Source organism: Theropithecus gelada, chromosome 10 (assembly GCF_003255815.1).
Source record: "Theropithecus gelada isolate Dixy chromosome 10, Tgel_1.0, whole genome shotgun sequence".
Classification (NCBI taxonomy): domain Eukaryota; kingdom Metazoa; phylum Chordata; class Mammalia; order Primates; family Cercopithecidae; genus Theropithecus; species Theropithecus gelada.
Window position 1 is genome coordinate 75,572,277 of NC_037678.1, and position 17,407 is coordinate 75,589,683.

Genomic DNA, 17,407 nt, shown 5'->3' on the forward strand with positions numbered 1-17,407 from the left:
CAAAAAAAAAAAAAAAAAAAAAAAAAAAGAAAGAGCTTTAGTTCTTGACTGGCAATGCCAGCAACCACCTGTCCTATAACTTGTCAAGTGAGAAAAATAATGCCCCAGGTTTATGCAGCTATTGATCCACTTCCTTATTGCCTGCAGCTGTGCTCTTAGCTGATCCGGTGTGCTAGGGATGTCATCATTATCTGCCCCATCCCCACCCTCAGATGCTGGTGTCCAGACGGCTGTGTTTTGCCCCACAAGATCCATCTCACTCCCATGTGCCCGCCCTCACTGTTCAGACCTGACCCAAAGTTAGCCAATCCATAGGTTGGCCAGTGACCAATGACCTTTGTGGCTTGACTCAGTGGATGAATGGGACCAAGCTGATTCCCTCTCTCAGGAAAAGGAACGCAGATTTCTTTTTTGGGTTCTGGCAGGGCAGAAGGAGGTGGACCAAAACAAAATGGTGGAGTCACGTGAATGGTGAATCCTGGAAGAAACATCCCTAAATGTCATGGCTGAGGTGTCTGCAAATGCTTCTGATGCATCCTTACCTCCAACTCCTGGCTCTGAAAGTTCAGCCTGTTGTGGCCCTAGCTCCTGGATTTCTTCTTGGTCCCAAGCATATCCCGCAAGTTCCACTTAGTTCCTCCCCAGACCACAGCAATTTTAGAATGTAGGCTGGCGTCCTGCTCAGCATTCCCTTTGTTTCACTGCTTCCTGAAAAGGCTGGGGATTGGGGAAGGGAAGAAAGTCCTGGCCAGACCCTTGACAGCAGTGCCATGCCCTCCTGCCCAAAGGCCCCAGCACCACTTGGGCCCAGTAAGTACGGGTCCACTGGGCTCCCCAGAGAGCCATTCCGAGCAGAGAGGCTGCGGGACCAGTTTACCCTTTACAAGCATCTGGTTTTATGCTTTCCTGAAGCCACAAAAAAAAAAAAAAAAAAAAAAAAAGGAAATTTTTTTCCAAGTGGACGGTGAACATGCAACCCCTGTGGGTGTAGTAGGATGGGAATAGAAACAGGGTCAGGAGGTCTCTGAGGAGTTAAAGCTCTGACAGGGCACTGAGGGAGGGTGACTGAGGTCCCAAAACTTTCTCCAGGACCTGTCAGCACCCATTGGAGGAGGGACTAAGGGTCTGGCTTGCAGCATGACAGTGAGGAGCCTTTGGGGGCAGGGTGGGGCTCCAGATGGGAGGGTTAGGTGACCTGGAGGGCGCGTGGAGCCCATGTTCCTGCCAAAGTCCAGGGCGCAGCTGGTTCCTTGCAGCCTCTAGCCCCCAGAGGACTGGTGGGACCAGTGGCGGTGAGGGCCTTGCCAGGTTGGTGATGGTGAGCCAGCCGCCAGACAGACAACAGGGCAGTGTCCCAGAGAAGGGTCAGTGGGCCAGCTCCCCAGATCCAGTATTTAGTAAACACTTCAGCCCAACCCCAAGTAGCCCTGGGGACAGAGCCCTGTCCCCTGTGGTGGATGCAGGTGCAGATTCTATCGCAACCCAGGATGACTGGGTGTGAGCTACGAGGGAGGCTGCAAGAAGTGCAGGGCTTGGCAGGGGATCTGTGTATGGCAGGAGAAAGATGAAGACTCTGGAAAATAGGGAGTGGAAAGGGCCAGCAGGGTCAGGGGCATCATCATGCCCAAAGACAGTAGAGGAGATAGGAGATACTACAGTAGGTGAGTGGCCTTGGGGCTTGTATTTGGGGTGTCTAGGGGTCACCCAGGGGAAGGATGAGCACTAACATCTGGAGCTAGAGACAGCCTCTTGGGAGTCATTTCTGTACAAGTGGTCATTGAGATGACATGGAGTGGATGAAATTGTGTGAAGAGTTGAGAAAAAGAGGAATAAAACCCCAGGGAGCATTTAAGAGTGGAGAGAGAAGCCTGTGGAGGAGGCAGAGAGAGAGTAGGGTCAGCAGGTCAGAAGAGATCCCAGAGGCATGGCTCAGAGGCAGGGAGGGAACATTCCAGGAATCAGGGGATGGCCACCCGTGTGGACTGCAGCAGAGAAGGAGGGGAGGAGACCAGGGAAATGGAAGGTCCCAGGTGACTTGCAAAAGCAGCCCTGGGGATGCTGGGGACAGAGGTCCCGGGAAGAGTGTGGGAAGAAAGCAAGGTGGGCAGTGACAGCCCAGCTGGGAGGGAGGGCAGACTGGAGCTGGGGTCCTTGAGTGGGAAGCAGGAACGAGGCTCTTTAAGGATGGGAGGTGGGCACTTGGGTGAATGCTAGTGTCCTCGGAGGCTTGCTTCTGTCCCTGTCACATCTCACAGGACCATCCCTTTCTCATTCACAAACTCCCTCAGGCCTCACCCCATCCCTTGAAGATCATGTAAAGAAATTCCTACTGGCTGGAGACAATGGCCCCATTTTTTTTTTTCCCCCCACAGGCGTCTCAGGGACAGTCTCTCTAATCAGATGTGTGGGCCCGGCTGGGGATCTGAGCTACCTGAGGACCCAGCAAATGGTACAGTGAATACACTTCTTTCAGATGGTCCCCAAATCACTAGCAAGAGGCTGCCTCCTCCAGAAGGGCTGTTTTTATTTTTTCCCATCCTCTTGGCCACCCTATGACCCTTTGCCATGTCCCAGAACCAAATTCAGCAGCACAGTGCTTTACTGATGATTAGAACAAGGTACCTGGATGCCCTTGCTGTGGCATGGTCTCTCTGGGGGCTCTGAAGCCCTCCTGCACCTCCTGTAGGCTCACAACCTGGTGCAGGGATACAGGAGGTAGCTGTATCTGGGGCCCCTGTATCCCAGAGACAGGCTGAGGTTCAAACATCAGACATATTTTCCAGATTGCTTACCATGCCTAGAGCAAGTACAGGGCAAGCTGCTGGCCTTCCTGCCTCCACTCCCACTCGGTTAACTGGGGCAGGGAGGCCCACAAATCCTCCTGATGAAGGTTACATTCCCACCCACCCCTTTTGCCCCACTGTTGACTTTCTGTGGGATCAGCTGCCCTGGCATGTGGGACTGTCAGAGGTGCTGGAACCAAAGTTACTCCATCTTAAATAGGGGCTGGGTAAAATGAGGCTGAGACCTACTGGGCTGCATTCCCAGGAGGTTAGGCATTCTTAGTCACAGGAAGAGACAGGAGATAGACACAAAATACAAGTCATAAAGACCTTGCTGATAAAACAGGTTGCAGGAAAGAATCCGACCAAAACTCACCAAAACCATGATGGCAAAGAAAGTGACCTCTGATTGTCCTCACTGCTCATTACATGCTAATTATAATGTATTAGCTGGTTAAAATACACTCCCACCAGCACCATGAGAGTTTATAAATGCCATGGCAATGCAAGGAAGTTACCCTATACGGTCTGTAAAGGGAAGGAACCACCAGTTCTGGGAATTACCCACCCCTTTCCTGGAAAACTCATGAATAGTCCACCACTTGTTCAGCATATAATCAAGAAGTAAAAATAAGTATGAGCCGCTGAGCAGCCCATGCTGCTGCTCTGCCTATGGAGTAGCCACTTTTATTCCTTTTTTCTTTTTTTCTGAGATGGAGTTGACCAGGTTGGAGTGCAATGGTATGATCTTGGCTCACTGCAACCTCTGCCTCCTGGGTTCAAATGATTTTTCTGCCTCAGTCTTCTGTGTAGCTGGGATTACAGGTGCCTGCCACCACACCTGGCTAATTTTTTGTATTTTTAGTAGAGACAGGGTTTCATTCACCATGTTGGCCAGGCTGGTCTTGAACTCCTGACCTCAGGTGATTCACCCGCCTCGGCCTCTCAAAGTGCTGGGATTACAGGTATAAGCCACCGTGCTCAGCCTATTCCTTTACTTTCTTAATAAACTTGCCTTCATTTTACTCTATGGACTTGCCCTGCATTCTTTCTTGTGCAAGACCCAAAAACCCTCTCTTGGGGTCTCGATAGGGACCCCTTTCTGGTAACATGACCAACTTTCACTCTGCTTGGAGACCCTCTGCAAACCCAAGGCTGCTGTTGAAAGAGGTCTTGCTCTTCCCTGTCCCAGAGGCCAATGTTCAATTCTTTGACACTGCAGTCTGCCCCCTTACTCACCACTGATTTGACAGATGGCCCCTACCTCTGCCAGAAGACAGTGTCCCCTGGTGTCCCCAGCTTTGGGGCAGCCAATGTGCTGCAAAGTGGAGCCCTCTTTGGAGTATGCAACATTCTGTCAGCACCCAACATGCTCCCAGCCATAAACTTCCCTTCCTGTGCCTCCAGGGAGGCCAGGCCTGAAAGCCCAGAACCTGCTGTAGACTCACGGTGTGAAATGTCTGCTTTCAGGCCGTAATACTGGCTGCCTTTTTAACTCTGTAAAACTTGGGTGAGATGCCTGAAATTGTGGGTGACCTTTCAGATAGACTACCTGCCTGGTAAAGAATGGAAACTTTGGGCTCAAAATATTGGTCTATGTGGCCGCAGCAGCTGGGTCATCCAGTTCAGAGCACCCCAGACAGCCCAGTGTATTGTCTAACCCACTGTCCTCCCAAGGGTCCAGTGGGCCACAGCCATCACCTCCATGCTGGTTGGATGTATGCGGTTGATACTATCCAGCTGAAGACTGAAATGCCTGCAATCTCATGGGAATGTGACAAGTAGGAATATGACATTTTACTCAAAGCTAACAAGCATGATTCCTAGGTATGGGTTCTTTTGCTAGCCATGTACAGCTATCTACTTGGGCTTGTATATCTTTTCATGTAAAGTTATATTTCACCCATTTACCTGATGGCCGCCTTCCTCACTGAGGCCCTCAGAGCATCACATAAGCATCTGGGGAGACTGACAAAGGGACAATCTGTGCTTAGGATTACTATTTGGTTCACAAGACTGATCATGTGAGTTTTAAAACCTAACAACCCGCCCCCCCCCAGGTCCTTTGGTCATGCTAAAACTCCCAACAGAGAGCAGCCATCAGTTAAGGAGTCAGTGAAGTTGAAACTAGAAAGGCGAATATAGACCCAATCTTTTCTGTTGCGGGTCTTTAGTTCTTGACAGACTTTAGGGGAAAAAAGTAGTGTTTTTTTTTTTTTTTTTTTTTTTTTTAATGGGTTATGAGCTAAAGAGGGACAGTTTGCACAGTTTGGACAAAATAGAAGTACTCTTACCAATAAATATGTCTCAAAATGACAAATAAAGCTCTCCAATTGGTGGCTCGGAATCCCAGCAAGAAGTGATGGGCACAGGCACGATGAGCTATGTACAGAGTGTAAACAGTAAGGCCCTTGAGGGGAAGTAATAAGGACTAGGGCCAGGTGATGGGGTGTGCACGGAGGAGCCTGGGTGGCGGAGAGTGGGCCCATGGATAAATACAACAGGCTTGTATGACGGCCATACAATCTGCCACCAAAGCTTGTGTGGTGGTCGTAGGTCCACTGGGTTCCTCCAGTCGGCAGTAAGAAGGAGAAATTTGTCCATTGAGGAGCCCTGGTCCCACTGACTTTTTCCCTAAGGGAGGCACTGGGGTAGCCGGCCAAAGCTTCTGTGCCCATTCCCCAGAAGAGGAGGGGCAGGCCTTCCTGGGCATGCTTGGGGCTGTCTACTCAGGGTTCAGGGCATGGAGGATGGGGCAGTGTTTCTCAAATAGGGATTGGGAGCAAATGGCCCCACAGAGCCCGCAGCCCTTCCCTTCTAAGAAAAGAGTTCTGGGCACCTGAGTCCAGCAGGGGGCCCCATTACTTTTCACCTCTCAAGGGCTCCAGCCTCAAGCTCCACCCAGTTCCTCAGGGATGCCACAGAGCAGCTGCCCTGATCAGTTTCCGGGTCTCCGATTTGCACGGGGTCTCTTAGAACAACGCCAGCCTCCCTCTCTAGTCCCCCTTACCCCCAAGCCCAGCACACTCCGCGGCCTAGCTCTGGGGTCCTTAAATATCAGTCTCCCGCAGGTTACTGTAGTCGGCCAATTCGTAGGCCTGGCAGGCGGCGCCCTCGGCCACCTCGTGGGGGACGCCTAGGGACACGGCCTCCACCTCTGAGCGCTGGGAGCACGCTGCCTCTGCGCGCTGCGCGCCCCCGGCGCGGATCTTGTGCGACAGGCTGGAGACTTTGGCGCGCAGCTGGGTGGTGGGTCTCCGGAGAGGCCCCAGCAGCCTCCACTCGCGGAAGGCGCTGGGTGGCTTTCGACGACTGGCCACGGGAGCCTGCATCTCCGGCGTGCCTGGGGGGTCGGGGTCGGGGAGCGCGGTGAGGGCCAGCGGCGCTCCGGGAGGCGCGTCGCCCGAGCTCCGGGTGCAATCCTGGCGCAGGCCGCTAGTGGAGGCCCGCCAGTGGTGGCCGTAGACACGCCAGAGAGGGCGGCGGCGCCGGCGACGACGGCACTGGCAGCGCAGGAGACGGAGGAAGGCGCGCTTGAACTCGCGGCTGGAACAGGGGTAGATGAGCGGGTTCACGCAGCTGTTGAAGTAGCCGAGCCAGAAGATGACCTTGAAGACGCCCTCCGATGGCTTCAGCTGCGGGAACAAGGAGCCTGTAGGGAGCAGAGACCGATACTGGTTAGCTGCTTGGGGACGGGGAGGCCAGGCGGATCTGGGCGCAAAGGGGAGATCCTTCAGTAGCCTTGGCTGAGTCATTGACTAGGAGTTCTCAAGGGATCCGTGCTGTAAATCAGGAGGTCCATGAACTTGGATAGAGAAAAATAATAATTGTTTTCACTCACCTCTACCTGATATTGAAGATTACCTTCAATGAATGTAGGCAACAAACCGGAGTAGTTAGACAAAACCAAGTGCAATTGCTGTTTTTGTAGCTCAAAACCGGTTCAATATTGGCAGTTTCGAATTATGAGACAAAGTAACAAACATAGCCATGTTTGCTCATTTCTGCGTGCCAGCATAATTTCACAAAGTCCCCGACTCTGTGACAAAGTACGGCTCTCTGGAAAGATGCGTTGAAGATAAAATAGGATAGAACATATGCCCCCGCCTCCCTGCCACATCTCTTGTCTGAGTCACTATATTCCTGAAATGATAAATGACCCTAGTTCTTGCCTCTTCCTACACAGAAGATAACGTCTGACTAGGTTAGTAATTATCCTGCTATGAACAGATATACTCTTACACCCCAAACTCAATATAATTCTGCTTTAATAGAACTTCTGAACCAATTCAATATAATTTTGTACATATGGAACCCCCGCCACCTATATATAAACAGTAGATTAAAATACTGTGCTGGAGCAGTCTGATATAACCTCTCTGAAGGGCTGGGCTACAGGGCTTAGTCTATAGTCCTCAATAATACTTCTAAATAAAACTAATGTTAATTTTTAAAAGCTTTTTTTCTTTAATTGATAATATGATTCAAACAAATATTAGCAGTCCCCACAGATACTTTCCTATCACTTTCAGTTGTTGCAGATGTTTTGAAATATTCTCTATGCTCACTTTTGGGAAGTGACAGTCATTAGAATGCACCACAGATCTTTTTTTTTTTTTTTTTAGACCCACAGAGTCAATTTATTTGTGATAAAGGTACAAAGATAATTCAATAGAGAAAGGGTAGTCTTTTCATTTGTCTTTTCAACAAATGATCCTAGAACAATTGAACTAGATCTTGTTATGTAATACCTTAATGCAGAAGCATATTCATTACCAAGTCACGCATTTCCTGTAAAAATATTTTGATGGCTTTTCCAATAAAATCAGTTTCATTTGTAATCTTTTGTATTTTGTTTTATGCTTTTGCAGGCGTGACTCTGAGAAGGGACCCATATGCTTCCCTAGGTGCCTAAGTAGTCTGCAACAAAAAGGGGTAAGAACCTTCTAATTAAATGTTGGCCAAGGTTTGCTCCCTGCCAGGTGCTGTGCTGGGTTCACACACACGAGGAGGCATTACACATGGCCCTTATTTCCTAGCTAGTATGTGAATCAGTATCTTTGAGATGCAGGTGGGGTGATGATGGTGGTGCTCAGTGTAGACAGTCCCTGACTTTTGATGGTTTGACTTAATTTTTTGACTTTACAATGGTGCAAAAGTGATATGCGTTCAGTAGAAACCATACTTCAAGTACCCAAACAACCGTCCTGTTTTTCACTTTCAATATAGTAGTTAATAAATTACATGAGATACGCAACACTTTATTATAAAATAGGTTTTGTGCTAGATGATTTTGCCCAACTGTAGGTGAATATAAGTGTTCTGAGTGTGTTTAAGATAGACTAGGGTAAGCTATGATGTTCGGTAAGTTATATGTATTAAATGCATTTTGACCTATGATATTTTCAATTTATGACAGGTTTAACAGGACATAACCCCCATTGTAGCTCCCCATTGCCGCTGTGTGTGCATGTAGGGTGGCAGCCACAGGCTCACAGGCAGCTTAGGGGTTTTAGAGGATGTACAAGAGTCAGCCAGGATGAGGCATCGCAGAGGGTATTACAGGTGGAAGGGACAGGTGGGCAAGAAAATACCAAGTTTGGGTCCTGGGAATATCCTATAGGAGAAACTCAGAAAATCTCATTTGGGACAAACAGTGAAGGGGCTTACATGCTGTGAAGTTCAGCTTTCATTTTGTGGATGCTTACAAGCCGTGAATATTTTTAAGTAGGTGAGAGATAGAGCCTGGAATTAAGCCTCCATAAACACACTACTCATGGGCTGTTGAAATGCAGGGCAATGGGGCTGTTCCAGTGGAAGTGGTCAGGAAAGGCTCCTGGGATGGTTTTGAAAAAGGAGAGTGCCAGGTAGGATGGGGCAGGGACACTAGGATCTGAGTTGTGCCAGGAAGACCCTCCTTTCCACAAACATCTCCCTTGACATCCCTACCATGGACCCAGAAAAGGTCATTTTTCCAGAAAGGCACATGACCAAATGCAAAGGTACGATCCAGGCAGCAGAGGCCACTCTTTCACCCTCACTTACCCTCAGCAGCAGTAGGGGCAAGAGAGCAGGGGGCCAGGGGTGTTCCCTCCTGGATAGAGGCTGCAGGTGCCTGTCAGACCAAGCAGGCCAGGGGTGGGGGGGGTCCTTGACAAATTATGGGACATTCTCTCTCTTCCTCTTGCCTTCAAAGAAAAAAGAGCAGGGATCCCTACTGAGGAGGCAGAGGCACCGTTCCCCTCTCTTCGACCTGGGGATTATTAACTTTACTGATCACTTCTCCTCCCATTATACAGGGACAGTTTCTGGTGCTAACAGCCACCGCAGGGGAAGAGGAGGGTCCCATAGCATCATGGCACAGGCTTCTCAAACCTTGGTCATGTGGCCCTGAGCAAGTTATGTGGCCATCTAAGTTTTTTTTTTTTTTTTTTTTTTTTTAGATGGAGTCTCGCTCTGTCGCCCAGGCTGGAGGACACTGGTGCGATCTTGGCTCACTGCAATCTCCGCCTTCTGGGTTCAAGCAATTCTCCTGCCTCAGCCTCCTGAGTAGCTGGGACACGCCACCATGCCTGGCTAATTTTTGTTTGGTAGAGGCGGGGTTTCACCATGTTGGTCAGGCTGGTCTCCAACTCCTGACCTTGTGATCCGCCTGCCTCAGCCTCCAAAAGTGCTGGGATTACAAGTGTGAGTCACTGTGCCTGGCCCATCTAAGTCTTACTTTTCTTTTAATATTATTTTTCTAGAAGGAATTTTGTGAAGATTCATATATTTTAGGTCCCAGCACTTAGCAGGTTCTTAAAAAGTATTGGTACCTATTACTTTTTTTTTTTTTTTTTTTTGAGACAGTGTTTCTCTCCCATCGCCCAGGCTGGACTTCGGTGGTACGCTCTTGGCTCATTACAACCTCCTCCTCCTAGGCTCAAGCAATCCCCCTGCCTCGGCCTCCTGAGTAGCTAGGACTACAGGCGTGCATCATCATACCCAGCTAATTTTTGTATTTGTAGTAGTGTTTTGCCATGTTGGCCAGGCTGGTCTTGAACTACTGACCTCAAGTGATCTGCCTGCCTCAGCCTCCCAAAGTGCTGGGATTACAAGTGTGAGCCACTGTGCCTGGCCTATTAGTATCTATTACTTACCCCCATTTCTGTGGCTTTTGAGTGAAGAGACCTCAGATCTGGGAAGGGACCCAGTTTCTAGCTCTGGAGAGTGGCCAGAAACAGCAACTGAGACCTAGTGGGTTTAGGGGCCACTGGTGCATCAGTCAGGATGTGTGAAGGAGATTATTTTCCCTGGGAGAGGGGTTGGGCCGTCCCTGGAATGTGGCGGCCACTAGTGTTGACCTCAGCCTCCAGGAAAGTGGCCCTCAAGAACAGCATTGCTCAATGGCTGCGAAGTAAGACAGAGTGCTGAAAATAGCCTTCTGACTCAGGCTACAATTCTTTTATATTTAGCCCAGGATGACAAATCAGTGGACTATGCTTTTCAGTGGTGAGCCTGAAGCTGGCCAGAGGGCATTGTTATTTGTATGGTTTTTATTCAGACTGGTGGGCAACATGGTATACTGTGGTATGGCCAGGTCACGTAAACATTAATGTGGTAATTTATGCTCAATCAACCTGAAGTCTGCTGTGAGCAGGGAAGTCCTTACACGAGAAGGAGCTGTAATACAAACTCAGCCTTTAACCTCCAAGGTTTTCCCACTGTATCCTGTTGAGGTTTTGTCTTACTTTGGGCTCTCCCAGAGCAGACTGACAAGAATAGAAATACAAGTTGTTAATTTGGGAGATAAATAAAACAGCTTGAGTGGAGTGGGAAAAAGAGACAGGGAAGAGAAGGAAGCCAATAAAATGTGTGTTATCAAGTTATTGATCACTATGGGCAATGGGGTAGCTCCGGGTGGCTATGAAGAGGACAAACCTCAGTGTTCTCACACCAGTAGGGTAAGGGAGGTGGGGTATTTCTACGCCCATTCCCATCAGTCATTGTTTGGGCTGCTCCCTCTGGTGTTAATTTTCCACACTTTCTGTCTGCCACATGAGTGTGCAGAGAAGTCCCTGGGCAAAGAAACGCAGGCAGGTGCTTCAACAGAATTTGGCCCTCATGCACTAAAGCTCTGGGGGAGATGGGTGGGGAACCGGTGGCATCTGCCACAGCTTTGTTTTACGTGCTCTCTGCCCACTGCATGTAGACATGTTGCCTGGAAATACAAACAATCTGTGCGTTGGGCTCCGGATTCCACAGGCAGTGGCTCTCAAGAGACTTCTCCTGTTCTGCTCACAGATGGCAGGTCTGAACTTCACACCCGCCTCTGCCCACAGTGCTCCAATCCACCACCTACACCTCCCTGCACTTGCCCACTCTCTTGGCTGCACCCCTCAGCATTCTCTCATGGGCCCACAGCCTCATGCAGGGATCTCTGGGAGTCAGAACGACAACTGGGCATTTCCTTCGCTGTGGCATACCATGAGTGTGAAATGGGGAACTGCCCCAAGACCCCTGAGCATGGGCACGTGGCTCACGGGTCTTGTTCTCTTGTGGCTCCAGTGTCTCTCTGCAGTCCTCTGTCTTCATGTGCAACAGCCAAGTGGCCATGCTGAGTCATGCTGCACTCTGGCCACAAGGGGCTCCCCAGTTTTGCCTCTAGGCTCTTGCACATGATTATCCTGGAATGCCCTTCCTCTATATCTGGTAGTGCCAGCTCCAGTGGCACCTCCTTCTGGAAGTCTCTCTTACGCCACCTGCTCCTGACCCAGCTGAGCTATTTTACTCCTCTCCCACCCGCAGAACATCACACTCCCTTTTAAGTGCCTAGAGCAGTATAGGTAATGATCAATTTCCTGTCTATTTCACCTGTAAAGGCTAAGCTCCCCCTACCATGCTTGGCATCTAGTAGGTACCTGATACATTCTTGGACTCTTTTCTGTGTATCGCATCTTGCAGCTCAGCCATCACCAACTCCTGTTGGCTCCTAAGTCCCCTCTACTTTGTATCACTTTCATGTTACTACCCTAGTCCAGGCTACCATCGTTGTCTACCTGCAGTGCCTCTTTCTTTTCCTTCCTCCCTCCCTCCCTCCCTCCCTTCCTCCCTTCCTTCCTTCCTTTTTTTTTTTTTTTTGACATGGGGGTTTCACCATGTTGGCCGGGCTGGTCTCCAACTCCTGACCTCAGGTGATCCACCTCGGCCTCGGCCTCCCAAAGTGCTGGGATTACAGGCATGAGCCACTGCTCCTGGCCCCTGCAGTGCCTTTCTAAGCAGGCTTACTGCTCCTGCCTTGTGCCCCCAAAGCTTGCTCTCTATACACAGCTGGGGATCCTTTTAAAATACAAGCCTGAGCATTTCACTTTTTCACTTAAAACCCATTAGCCACTGAGTGCAACTTCCTGCCTTCTCTCTCTCTTCCTTATCTGTACTTTGACCTCCTGCCAACTCCTTGGATTACTCCTGTCATCTCCTTCTCTGCTTAGCTGAGACTCCTACTCACCAGCACCTCAACTGTTCTCTTTTCCACCACCCCACCTCCTCATCCTTCTGGATCTAGGGAGACTCATCCAGCCAGATCCTGACTCTGGAGCACTTTAACCGCTCCCTGAACACGCTTGGGGTCTCCGACCTCAGCTCTCTGTCCCATATTTCCAGTGATCAAGGCTCCTGTCCTCTGCCAGCTCTCTCCCTTTTCCTGTATGGCTCTTTAATGCATTGTAGGTAGACAATGATGGGAGTGTTGATCAAGGTGGCATTAAGGAGGTGGCGCAAAGTTGGGGGGATTTGGCAGCCAAAAGGAGTTGGTAATGGATGAGGTGCAAGGTGTGATACAAAGAGAAGAGTCCAAGAATGTATGAGGTACCTACTACGTGCCAAGCATGGTGTGGGGAGCTTAGCCTTAAAAGGTGAAATAAAGAGGAAACAGAGTTACCTACAGTGTAGCCTTTCCTATACCAAATCTTTACTCCTCTCTCCAAGCCTTGCAGCCTGCCCCTTCTTCTCCGGAGCAGTTAATCTTACCTCCTGTTTCACAGGGAAAGCAGAGGCCACAGAAACTAGGCACTCGCCCCGCCTTCCTCACCTCTCATCTTCTTTGGTAAGGAAGGGATATCTCCTCCCACCCAAGGTTAGTGTCCCTACTTGTATGGTGGAGCCCTCGATCCTTAAGCTGCCCATGAGCCTGCCTTGGTTATAGCTGCTGCCTCTCTGCTGGCTCCCTGGCTACCACCTTGTTCTCTCCACCTCTCCAGCCCTCACCTACAGTCTCCTCGTCCCCACCTGACCCTCACTCTTTGCTCTGATGCTTTACCCCACATGTTCCACCCCTCCCAGGCCTTCAACCTGCGGACACTGCCCTCATCCTCCTGGGTGCCACTCATCTCATCTGTGGCTTCCAGGATGGCAGTCTCTTGGTTTTTACTACTCCTTGTTAGTTCCCTTGCTGCTCCTTCCTCACATCCTCACTGCTAAAATGTAGGAGTGCCTCATTTAGTCTTGCAGTTTCCTGTCTTTGCATTCTCCTGTCAATGTCATCCAGGCTCACGGTGTTAAATATTGACTTTACAGCTCAGATTTCTCTCCTTAATTCCAGACTCATAGATCCAGCTGCCTCCTAGACATCTCCATTTGGGTGTCTAGTGGATCTCACACTTATCCTGTCCTCATGAAGCTTACATTTCATTGGGGGAAGACAGGAAATAAACAGGATAAACAAGGAAAATGTAAAGGTATCAAAGGGTAAAGGTATACTAGGAGAAAAAAATGAAGTGGGAAGGAAGATAGGAGGTGAATGTGCCTGTGATATGTGGCTGGGAGTGGTGGTATAAATTCTGGATAAGGTGGCCAGGAAAGTCCTGATGAGAACGTGACGTTTAAGTAAAGAGCTGAATGAAGTGAGTGAATGAGGTATGTGGAGATCTGGGGAGGAACATTCCAGCAGAGGAAACGGCAAGTACAAAGGCCCTGAGGTGGCCCTGGTATGTTTGCAGAATGATGACAAGGTTGGTGTGGACAGAATGCAGTGACTGAGGGCAGAGAGGAAGCAGACGAGGTTAGAACTCAACCACCCACCCTCAATGTGCCCTCCCACCCTGTCTGAGACACCATCATCACTTGCCTTGATGAATCCAGCAGCCCCCTCACTGCTTGTGCCCCTGCCCCCTGAATCTTTTCTCAACCTGGCAGTTAGAAAGATTTAAAAGACTGGTCATGTCACTCCTCTGCTCAGAACCCTCCAACAGCTCATCTGCCTCTTCCTGGCAAGAGCCTATGACCTACACAGCTCAACATGTGCCCCCAAATCTCTCCTCTCCTCTCCTTCCCCTGCCTACTCTGTTCCAGCCACACTGCCTTCCCTGTTACTTTTTGGACATGCCAGATGCACACCCACCTTGGACCTGTGCACTTTTCCCCCAGAATTTTCTTCCTCCAATATCCACATGATTCACACCCTCACCTTTGTGATGAGATCATGCTGACTTCATCTTTATAATTGCAATATCCCCCAACTCTGTGCTCCCTGCCTGGCTCAGCTTGCTCTGTTGTGCCTCATGGTACTTGTCACCTCGTGTCCTATTTGAGTCACGATTCATATGTCTATTGTCTCTCTCCCTGCAACGAACATCCCTGGGGTGGGGCCGGGGTCTGTTTTGCTTGGTGCTGCATTCCCATTGCCAAGAAGACCTCACAGGCATATCATGCACACAGCAGGTGCACAATACTTGCTGAGTTTGCTGAATGAATCCCTCCTCTGTATCCTACACATCCAACTGGTCACCATGTCCTGTGCGGTAGATGTGCTTTTTAGCAGGTTCCCCGCACTTCACCATGTTCGTTAAGCCTTGGCTTGCTCTGTCATTTCATTTTGCTTAGGTGGCGGCAGCAGCCCCTGACAGCCCCTGGTCTCACAGCCCCTGGCCTCAGCCCATATCCTTTCCACTCTGCACACAGCTGCTGGGAGACTTTTCCTTAAAAGCTGGTTTCTCTCCTTTCCCTTCTGAAAACTGTCAGTGGCTTCCGGTGGCTCAGAGGAATCAATCGAAACATGTTGCTGCCCACAAGGAAACACAACGTTTCTAGGGCCAGTGCTGTCTTTGTCCTGCCTTCCTCCAAATTCAGTCACGTTAAGCCCCAAGCAGATCCTCCCACAGCTGGGCTTCTTCTGCCTTTCTGCCAGGACTTGCTGCTCCCAGGAGCCTCCTCCCCAAGTCCCTGCAGCCCCAGGTCAGGTGTCTCCCCACCCAGCCTGGCTCAGCTGTCCTTTCCCATGCAACTACAGGTTCAAACAATTTGCTATTGCTCCATCTACTCTACATGACTCTTGGTTTCTTGAAGGCAGGGATGGGATTACCCTTCCTTCCTTCCTTCCTTCCTTCCTTCCTTCCTTCCTTCCTTCCTTCCTTCCTTCCTTCCTTCCTTCCTTCCTTCCTTCCTTCCCTCCCTCCCTCCCTCCCTCCCTCCTTCCTTCCTTCCTTCTTTTTCTTTTTTAAGTTTGTAGAGACTGGGTCTTGCTATCACCCAGGTTGGAGTGTAGTGGTGCAATCATGGCTCACTGAACTCCTGGGCTCAAGTGAGCCTCTTGCCTCAGCCTTCCAATTAGTTGGGACTACAGGCACGTGCCACTGCACCTGGCTAATTGTTATTATTATTATTCTTATTTTTTGGAAAGACAGGGTCTTGCTATGTTTCCTAGGCTAGTCTTGAAACCCTGGCCTCAAGTGATCCTCCCGCCTCGGCCTCCCAAAGTGCTGGGATTCCAGGAGTAAGACACTGTGTTTGGCCTGAGAAATTTTCTAAAAGGCATGTTTTTGCACTGTCCAATATGTTTTTCTTTTTATCCTAGCCTCTAGCACAAGTGCCTGACTCAAACGAAGCAGGGACTCTGAAATATCTGTTGAATGAACAAGTAAATGGCACTTGAATAGGTGGCTTCTAATGTGCAGAGGAAGGAAAAGGGAGCTGATGTTTTCCGAGTGTTCAGTACCTTCTAGGCACCGTGCTGGGCCTTTTATGTAGTTCTCAATGAATTCTCATGGCATCCCACTTTGCAGAACGATTCTAGTTACCCAGAGAGCAAGTAGCCCTTAGGGTCAGGACATGTATCTGAGTTGGTCTAGTCCTGAAGCTCCTGGTCCTCTCCTGACGTCACTTAAACATAGAAACAGAACTCCCCTTGGGCTTCCAGGGGCACTGGGGTCAGGAGGCACAGCCACTCCCTTTGTTCTTCCTGGTAGCTGCCCCACCAGCGGTGAGCCCATCCCACCTCTGGGTTTTCTCTCTCTGTCTTCCTTTCTTCTTCCATTCTCCTTCCTTCCTTCCTTCTTCCTTTCTCCTTCCTTCCTTCCTTCTGTCTTTTTTTTTTTCTTTTTTTTTTTTTATAACAGAGTATTGCTGTCTTGCCCAGGCTGGAGTGCAATGGCATGATCCTGGCTCACTGCAACCTCTGCCTCCCAGGTTCAAGCAACTCTCCTGCCTCAGCCTCCCAAGTAGCTGGGAAAACAGGCGCCCATTACCACGCCCGGCTAATTTTTTGTATTTTCAGTAGAGATGGGGCTTTGCCATGTTGGCCAGGTTGGTCTTGAACTCCTGACTTCAGGTAATCCACCCGCCTCGGCCTCCTAAAATGCTGGGATTACAGGCATGAGCCACCGCGCCCGGCAGCCTCTGGGTTTTCACAAGGCTGGTCTATCGAGGAGGCTAGACCTCCTCCTCTCTCCATAGGGGGCATTTCCCCTGGAGCTCAGCCTCGGCTCAGCCTAGAACCTTCTCCAAGGGTGTTCCTGTGATTGCCTACTCTGCTGGGGTTTGAGGGGGTGATAGCGGCTTCTGGAGCATGTGTGCTTGGAGCACGCTTCATTCTGCTTACACCAGGCCATGTGGCATTTGCTGGCCTGCATGTCCTCAAGGGCGCCTTGCAGGGCCTGCCACATCAGGTTCAGCTCCATGTCCATCCATCCAGACTGCTCAGAAGGGTTGGGGTGGGGCTTGCTAGCTGGAGAGAGTATCAGAATGACCCCAGACTCCTGGGAGGAACCCAGAGAGCTGCTTGGCCATCTCTTTCACCTCCTTCAAGTCTTTGCTCACAAAGTCTCTTTTAGGCTTGAAGTCAGGTGCTGTTGGTGCCCTGCCCAGGGCCCCCCAGGTGCTGTGTTTGCTGTCAGAGGCTGGCCATTGCGCCTTCTCTGGACAACTGCCCTCAGTCAGTGGGAGCTACTTCGACTGGATCCATGACACCTGCTTCCCAAGGGGACAGCCTGCAGCCAATGACAGCCAGTGTGGTGATAGAGAAGGCTGGACCCCTTGCCTCAGCACAGTCCTGTTCTGCCTTTCTTGCACCAGGGATCCCTGTGGGGTTGGGCTAAGGCCAAGCTTTGCCTCAACCACATCCTGGCTTTAGCTCTTCCCCTCTGGCTTCCTGCCCTCCCTCACAGGTGTCTCCTGAAATCCCTCTTTCAAAAAATTCCTAACTGGGCACAGTGGTGTATGTCTGTAGTCCCAGCTACTTGGGAGGCTGAGGCGAGAGGACTGCTTAAGCCCAGGAGTTCAAACCCAGCCTGGGCAATTTAGGGAAACCCTGACTCTAAAAAGTAAAATAAAATATTTATTTTTAAAAAAATCATCCAGGCTGGATATGGTGG

General features: G+C 50.1%; 1 protein-coding gene across 1 annotated transcript in view; it reads right to left on the bottom strand.

Annotated features, from left to right (window-relative positions):
• Positions 1-5,084: 5,084 nt before the first annotated feature.
• ADRA1D (adrenoceptor alpha 1D) overlaps positions 5,085-17,407 on the bottom strand; it is a 28,651-nt gene continuing 16,328 nt past the window's right edge. The window contains exon 2 of the mRNA XM_025400121.1: positions 5,085-6,435. Within this exon, the coding sequence (XP_025255906.1) occupies positions 5,834-6,435 (602 nt within the window). The 3' untranslated portion in view covers positions 5,085-5,833. The remainder of the gene's footprint in view (positions 6,436-17,407) is intronic.